Source organism: Gopherus evgoodei, chromosome 13 (genome assembly GCF_007399415.2).
Source record: "Gopherus evgoodei ecotype Sinaloan lineage chromosome 13, rGopEvg1_v1.p, whole genome shotgun sequence".
NCBI lineage: Eukaryota > Metazoa > Chordata > Testudines > Testudinidae > Gopherus > Gopherus evgoodei.
Window position 1 is genome coordinate 18,017,597 of NC_044334.1, and position 8,826 is coordinate 18,026,422.

An 8,826-nucleotide genomic window follows, 5' to 3' on the forward strand; every position below is an offset into this window, starting at 1 on the left:
ACCAGCCATAATAGCCTGACAATCGCAGGTTTTAGGCCACTGATATTAGGAATATATTGTAGCTGCATTTAAAAAAAAAAAAAAAAGGATTATGTTAAAATGTTTGACTTTTTCAGAGAAAACTTACATCCTTTCAAAGCTATGCTTTTTATGCACTCAAGTGCTGAAACTAAAATAATTGCATTTGTCAAAGAGAAAAGTGTGGTCTAGAGGTCAGAGCACTGCAGTGGGGCCAGGAACTCTTGAGTTTTAGCCCCTATGTCACTGAACAAATAGATGTGAATTTATTTACCTAGGTGACTTGGGAGCATAAGTTGCTAAAAAAGTCAATGGGACTGGTACTCCTAAATGACCTGGATGCTTTTGAAAACCCTAACCAATGTCATCCCACCACACACATACCAGAAAGTTGGATACACAGTTTACATATGTTAGGGAAGTGTGTGTACCTAAATGGAAGCAATCTTAAATTTTCTTTCATTCTTCACTTCATTAATCCCTAGCTGCTTTGACTGCACAAAGCCATCTTTTTATTTAGAAGACCTCATGAAGATCTACATAAATCCACAGTATTCTTCTGCAAGTCACCTGCAATTATTACCTTTTATAAAGCACAGACTGTGGTAGGTGCTTTGCAGAACATATAAAATATGGTCCCTACTCTGAAGTATTTACCAGAGACAAAATGTAACAAAACAGAAAGACAGACAATGTGAGGGAAGAGAATAAGAGGTCAAAGGGTTACATGAATAAGATAATGTGGTTGTTCTGGCTGGGTAGAGAATCAACATTTACTGCTTAAATTATAAAGCAACAACAAAGTCAGAGGTTATGGGCCCTACTACATGAGTGAGTGGCAAGGTTCTGTGTCCTGCAATCTGCAGGTGGTCAGACTGGATGATCATGATAGGCCCTTCAAACCTTAAAATCTGAGTCTATGAGAAGGAGCCTCCACCAATTAGGATCAAGGAGAAAAAAATATTTTCCTTGAAATTGTGATGTAGGATCATCAAAAGAGCATAAGTTTGTAATGGCAAGCTGTTAAGAATTGCAATCTTGGAAGCTGAAAATGACAATGTCAACTTTGTCTAAATATTTGTATCTATTCTAGTTAGAAGTATCATACTTCAATTGCAGTCTGCTTGGGTAAGTCTGAAAAATTGTGTTTTTTCAGTTTATTTTGTGCATTTGACAGCCCTTTGTGCAAAGTGAGCTATGTTCCATGCTGAGTTAATCATTTAAGCCTTGATCCTGCAACTGGATCTACACATGGGTGGAACACAGCACCCACCCAGACCCACTCTGAAATCCCAGGCTTATCCACATAAATCCAGTTGGAAGATTGGGACCTTTAGTTTCCCCCATTTATGTGCATCTGTCACAAAGCAAAAAGAAAAACATTTTAAAAAGAAAATGAGACTGTAAAAGCACAAAAGTTTGCAGGGGTCGGAGGAGAATATATATTAAAAATCCTTGTGTTTAGGTTTGTTTTGGTTTTTTAATACTAATTAGATTTCAAGACAGCATCTCTTTAAACTTAGTCCAATTCAAGTAGTAGATAGCACAATAACGATACCAAGGGATGTCAAGGTTAGGGATGTTTTCTGAAGATTTCCTACCATACCACACATCTGTTAAAGTTCCACGGACATTAGCAATACTAGAAATCCTAGTACAAATAGGATGCTCGTGTGTTATGTCATGCAACCTGGCTCAGAGCAAGTCTAATCACACATGCCAGTCCACCTAAAGCTCCCAGTGCGGTGAACACCAGTGCAACTCAACAGGTGATAGCAAAGTTTTCCTATCCTAGACTCGCCAATACTCCTGTTTGCATGCACGGAGCTTCACTCTCTGCAGTTACACCAACGGAACTCTGCACACCTTTGCCACCTTGTACCAGTTTCACTGCTTACCATGGGGTGCCTGTCATTCTGGTTCATGCCCCAGATGACTTCAGGGAGTGTTGTCAAGCCTGCATAGGCACCCTGGACACAGGGTCTCCCAACCCTACCATGTAAAGTTGGAAGTGTCAGTGCAATACAAATGGCTCAGCTTTCAGCACCACATAGGGCAGAGAGACAGTTACTCAGTGCTTCCCGAAAACAGAGCATGTGCCCCAACCCACGGGCATAAGAAAAGAGACATGGTACAGCCCCTCACTCCCCTCCACCAACCCACTCAATCATACACCCACATTACTTAACACCCCCCCCCACTAACAGCCCCCATTCCCAGTGGGCACAACACTCTTCTTTCTTCCCCCTCCCGCACAGTGGGCACAGCCCCCTCTCATCCCCAGCTGACAGGCACAGGCATCCTTGTCCCCCCAGTCGCCTCCCGGTTGGCAGGCACAGCCTCCCCAGCTCTATTGTGTCCCCTCTGCCTCAGCGAATGAGCACAGCCCCCTCTAGTCCCTCCCAGCCGACAGGCACAACCCCCCCGCCCCCATACTCCCCTGCTTTACTGCCCTCCAAGCCACAGCTAACAGGCACAGCCTCCCCAGCCCTAGTGTGTCGCCCCCCCCAACCCTGGCTAATGGCCACAGCCCCCGCCAGTCCCCCCCATGCCCCTCTGCTTCATTGCCCTCCAAATCACAGCTAACAAGCACAGCCTCCCCAGCTCTACTGTACCCCCCTCCCGAGGCCTGGCTGACAGGCACAGCCCCCAGCCAGCCCCCTCCCCCGGCTGTACTGTCTCCCCCGCAGCTGACAGGCACAGCCCCCTGCCAGCCCCCCCCCAGCTCTACTGTTCCCCCCAAGCTCCAGCTGACAGGCCCAGCCCCCAGTCCGCTCTACTATCTTTCCCCCCAGCTCCAGCTGACAGGCCCAGCCAGCTCAACTGCACCCACCCCCAGGCCTGGCTGCCAGGCACAGCCCCCAGCCAGCCCCGCCCCCGGCTGTACTGTCTCCCCCGCAGCTGCCAGGCACAGCCCCCTGCCAGCCCCCCCAGCTCTACTGTACCCCCCTCCCGAGGCCTGGCTGCCAGGCACAGCCCCCAGCCAGCCCCGCCCCCGGCTGTACTGTCTCCCCCGCAGCTGCCAGGCACAGCCCCCTGCCAGCCCCCCCAGCTCTACTGTACCCCCCTCCCGAGGCCTGGCTGCCAGGCACAGCCCCCAGCCAGCCAAGCCCCCGCTGTACTGTCTCCCCCGCAGCTGCCAGGCACAGCCCCCTGCCGGCCCCCCCAACTCTACTGTCCCCCCAAGCTCCAGCGGACAGACCCAGCCCCTCTCCCCCCACTCCAGCTGACTGGCCCAGCTCCCTGCCCGTCCCGTCCCCACCTCACCCCGGCTGACAGGCCCAGCCCCAGCGCAGCTTCACCCTCCCGCGCAGTCCCGGCTGGCGGGTACAGCCTCCCGCCCCCACTCTCACCTGCCGCCCAGGAAGCGCCTGGCCAGCTCCGCCAGCTCCCCCGGCGCCTCGGCCCTGCTGAGGGCGGCGCTGCCCTGCGCGCTCCAGGGCAAGGGATCCTCCGGGCCCAGCGGGGACGGGAAGTCCCGCAGGAGGGAGCCCAAGACACCCCGGGCCGCCTCCGCGGGCAAGGCCATGGCCGCGTTGGTACGGCCCGGCGGGCGCGGCAGCCGCCTTGCCCGGAGCGGGGCGCGCCACGCGCCGCGGAGCGAGGCCACCAACCGCCCGAGACGGCGGCTCTAAGGGTAACAGGGAGGGACCAGCTGCAGGGGGCGGGGCCAGGAGCCATCCGGCGCGCTGGGGGGGGGGTGTCACTGGTGTCTGGGGCAGGGCGGGAAACTGCTGAATCGGCGCGAAGGGGGGTGGGGAGGGCTCTGCCTTCACTGGGAAGGGTGTTTACACAGGGAGCTGCCTGCTGCAGTTCAGCCAAGGCCAGTGCTTAATTTGTGGCAGCCTGGCTTGCCATGGATGAGCCCCAGCACCTCTGGGCTAGGCTGTTCACAGTCTTCCCCCCCGCCCTCCCACACACACCCTTCTGGGCTTGCTGCACCAGTTATAAATGTAAAAAATTGCTTGAGCACCAGCACCTCTTTCGAGGGCCGGCTTTAGGATGATTCAGCTGATTCCCTGGAATTGGACCCCCCAACATCCCAAAAGAGCTGCTTTCGAAGTCCCACCACTGTCTTTGGCGGCAGCTCAATTGCTGCAGCAGAAGAAGGTCCCTCTGCCGAATCGGCTCAGTGGTGTCTAAAGCTGGCCCTGCCTCTTTCATTACAAATTAAGCATTGGCCAAGGCCTAGGGAGAGCTAGGGGGCTGACCTCGAGAACCTTTCCCCCCATTACCACCCTTTTCATTTTTTCCATCAAACAAACAAAATATTGCAAAGGATTTTTTAAATGTTTCACACAACTTCATTGCCAGTCTCACCGTGGGCTGCTGCTAGGGCCAGCCGCCTGACACTTTTCCACTGGAAAACGCTGATTCTCTAGCACAGAGCATATGATTGGGTCAAATGTTTCACTGGAAAGCAGGTCAGCCAACTGCCCCCTTGGGCTCCTGCCTGCATCTGCCCAGAGCTTCTACAGGTGCTCCTGAGGCTGCCCTGCTCCTTTTGAAATTCCTTTTGGAGATGACAGGTTTCAGAGTAGCAGCCATGTATCTGCAAAAAAGAACAGGAGTACTTATGGCACCTTAGAGACTAACAAATTTATCTGAGCATAAGCTTTCGTGAGCTACAGCCCACTTCATCAGATGCATGTAGTGGAAAATACAGTAGGAAGATAGATATATATATATACACACACAGAGAACATGAAACAATGGGTGTTACCATACACACTATAAGGAGAGTGATCAGTTAAGGTGAGCTATTATCAGCAGGAGAGAAAAAGAACTGTTTGTAGTGGTAATGAAAATGGCCCATTTCCAGCAATTGACAAGGAGATGTAAGGAACTGTGTCTGTGGGTATGGCTACACAGAGCTGTACAGCGCTGCCGTGGGAGCGCTTTGAAGTGCAAGTGTGGTCGCAGCGCCAGCGCTGGGAGTGAGCTCTCCCAGCGCTGCAGGTACTCCACCTGCCCGTGGTTGCTGTGCTCAGGGGGGTGTTTTTTAACACCCCTGAGCGAGAAAGTTGCAGCGCTGTAAAGTGCCAGTGTAGCCAAGCTTGGGGGGAGGAGGTGGTAGGTGGGTGGGGAATAAGCATGGGGAAATAGTTTTACTTTGTGTAATGGCCCATCCATTTTGGAGATGGGAAATTGTCCACAGGCAACAGATTCTAGTTCCTTAGCTCCGCTGCTGAGGTATTACCACAGCAATCCTGCTCAATAGGCATGCAGGGGAGCTTCAGACATTTGGTGCATGTGCTCAGTTGAGGAGCCTAGGGCACGAAACATCCTTGCACCAGCCCTGAGAAGTCGGAACAACACAGTTACCTTAAAATGATCCAGCCTCAGGCCTCCATCCAGGTACTTAAGTCAAATACAATGAAGATGCCTGAAAATCTTATTTCATCCAAAGGATCAGACATATTACCTCGCAGATTAATGAATGTTTCAGATCTTACCCAAATACACGCTACAGCCAATTCTTATTAACTAAACTAAAATTGATTTAAAAAAAAGAGAGAATATGGTTAAAAGATCAATATACATACAGACGAGTTCAATTCATTGAGGTTCAGATTCATAGCAGAGATGGTGAGCTTTGTAGTTGCAAAGAGTTCTTTCGGAAATAGTTCATAGGTTATAGTCCAATGTCATTGCAGGGTGTTCTAGCTCAGTTCTTTTGCCTAAGCTTCCCCTGTATGAAGCCTCAAGCAGATCTGAGATGACAAAATCAGGACCCAAGGACCTTTTATACAATTTCATGTCCTCTTTGACAAGTTAGGAGTTCTTCTGGGAACAAAAGGTAATTAGGATGACTTTGAAGGAGGTCTATCACCAATACTTAGCTATAGAATTAACAAAGCAATTTGCTTGTTCCTCCACTATTTTCAGTATATTTCAAAAAGATGAATACCGAGATATCCCGTGTTTACAATTAATTTAAATGCTAGGATGTTCTTTTGATTTCTGAACTATCAGAATATAGCATAGACAGGGGCTGTTGATTACATTGTCTACGCTACTCATACATATGTAAATACACAAAACCACAAACATTATCCCTCTACATGTCTTTTGAGGGTTATTTATTTTGCAGGATGTTTAACCCTTTCTGGCCATGTGTCAGTTTGACTTTCCCTCCTGTTTCTCAACCAGTTTTAGTAACTAATTAATTACTTTAATTAATACTGTTGACTTGTCATCAACCATTACTTTGAATTTCATCCTCATCTACTGGCACCTCTGACAGAGAAATGGAAAAGTATCTAATGCGTCCGAATGCGCCCCTGTATTCACACACGACACAGGGTGTGACCTTTATGCTGCTTGACTGCTTGTGAAGCGCCCACGTTGAGAGTTACAGCAGCAAAGTTTTGTGAGACACCCAGGCTGCGAATGATGTACCAGAATACTTGCATCCTAATATCTAAACTGTATTCTTAAATTTAACCGCTAAATTTGGGTTATTGCTGATTATGTACTATATGTATCTGATGACTTTAAAAACAAACTTTGTATTTGAGGATAATCTAAGCATTATACCCAGATGTACAGATACTCTTCTCTTAACCTGTGTAGTATATAATTTTTAACATTGCTTCGTGATAGCCTATTCATGCAGGAGGGAGTTGCCACTCCTTCTTAGTTAGCCAACGATGTAATGCAAGGCTCAATTGTCTACCATTTTCCCATCATAAGACAGTCAGTGGAAAACCATCAAAGACAACAGCAACAATCAAAACCAGCTCGAGGTAAAAAATGAACATTGTAACAGACAGGGGGTGGCCCTGTCTATGAATAAAGACAAAAGAGACTGTTCTAGTATAACCCAGAGTGGGTAGAGGCACTCTGAATTAATTCATCGAGGAGATATCTATTAGAGTGGGGATGTTTCCATGAAAGGTTGGATCCTGGTTCCCATGAAGCCAGACAGCTCTCCAGCATACTGAACTTTGGGGGAAAACCTACTTTATTAGATAGGAAAGATGACTATTTTTAACTGTAGGCCCTAGTTCGCATTTCATTTTGTACTGTAACCATTTGTTTCCATCACTCTGTTTCTAACTGAATCTTTATTCTTTTAGAATAACCTACTTTTGTATTATTTAAGTGCTCATGAATGCTGTGTGTTATACAGGCGCGGTGGTTTATGGAAAAAACTGGTAAACTAGGGTACACAGTTCCTTTGGAGACAGAGGAGCCTTGGATTTTTGTGAGTAGCCAATACCAGGAGCTGGATTACAGGGAAATGCTTCAAAGAGATTTGGGTGCCCCTATTGTTAACCTGCAAGGCAAAGACAGGGCTAGCATAGCCCAGAGGAGTGCCCTTGAGTGGCTAATAAATTGGTGATGTTAGGGAGCTAACATCCAGCTACCATGGGCAAGTCTACCTCACACTAAAGATGAGGGTAAGAAGGTGACTTGGTCCTGGGTACCCCGAGAACCATCACAAGCACCCACCTAGAATAGTTGTACCAGATGCATCTAGGCTACAATACTATTCTTCTGATTTGATCCATGTAGTCTAGAGATGGAAAAGATCTATTATATTATCAAGTGCAGAACTGAATTTATTTCTCTGGTCTTCTAGTTTTCTGTTTAGTCTAAATTTTCAATGCCCCAACAGATGGACCTTTTAGCACTTCCCTCTGGAGACTATTACACAATCTAACAGCTCCATCAGAAAGTTTACCCTGATATGAAATCTAATTGCCTAAATCTCCCTCTTTGTAACTTAAAATCCTTAATCCTAGTTATATTCTAGCCTCTCCTCCTTGACCCTAGGAAAGGCAAAACGTCATCTATGCACACCTTAGACATTTTCAGACTCCATAGACAACAGCAGTTTCCAATGTGCACTTGGAGTTGCTGCTGGTAACAGTTTTACCTTCTTGTTGGGCCAAGCACCTGTTTGCAAAACTGCCTTCTCCAATTCTACATTAAAAGCAAAACAAAAACAAACCCCAACAACCTCAAGCGACAGGCGCACACAAAAGCAGAAGCAAAACTTGAGCAAGAGCACTGAATAGCTCCAACAGGAGCATAGCATAGGCAGCGCACACCAAACAGCATGCAAAATAAACATACCAAATGGTGCTGTGTTGTGTTTGACCTAACAGAGCCATGAATATTGAGTCACTGAATCACAAGCTGTAATAAGTCAAATATTCCAACCATCCAGAGCATTCTAATTATTGATTTACAGCAGGAGAAACCTGGATTGTCATTTAACAACTCCACTTTTAGACGCCACTCGCCATGGCTTAGTGCCTTTCATATAAACTGCTCTGTATTAGGGTGCTATTTAACAGAGGGATTCTTGGCCTCTATCTTGTAGAGCTGTGGGTTAAACACAGACATTTCTGCTTCATTTTTTGCTAGATTAGCTCAAATGTCAGAACGCCATACTTGTCTACCTCTTAACTACAGTCACCTTGAAAGCGGTGGATGTGTATACCTGGACTTTAGTAAGGCATTTGATACGGTCTCACATGATATCCTTATCAATAAACTAGGCAAATACAATTTAGATGGGGCTACTATAAGGTGGGTGCATAACTGGATGGATAACCGTACTCAGAGAGTAGTTATTAATGGCTCCCAATCCTGCTGGAAAGGTATAACAAGTGGGGTTCCGTAGGGGTCTGTTTTGCGACTGGCTCTGTTCAATATCTTCATCAACGACTTAGATGTTGGCATAGAAAGTACGCTTTTTAAGTTTGCAGACGATACCAAACTGGGAGGGATTGCAACTGCTTTGGAGGACAGGGTCAAAATTCAAAATGATTTGGACAAATTGGAGAAATGGTC

At 47.5% G+C, this 8,826-nt stretch overlaps 1 protein-coding gene across 1 annotated transcript in view; it reads right to left on the reverse strand.

The window, feature by feature from the left end:
* PPM1F (protein phosphatase, Mg2+/Mn2+ dependent 1F) overlaps nucleotides 1-3,567 on the reverse strand; it is a 28,396-nt gene extending 24,829 nt beyond the window's left edge. The window contains exon 1 of the mRNA XM_030583002.1: nucleotides 3,372-3,567. Within this exon, the coding sequence (XP_030438862.1) occupies nucleotides 3,372-3,547 (176 nt within the window). The 5' untranslated portion in view covers nucleotides 3,548-3,567. The remainder of the gene's footprint in view (nucleotides 1-3,371) is intronic.
* Nucleotides 3,568-8,826: the final 5,259 nt, after the last annotated feature.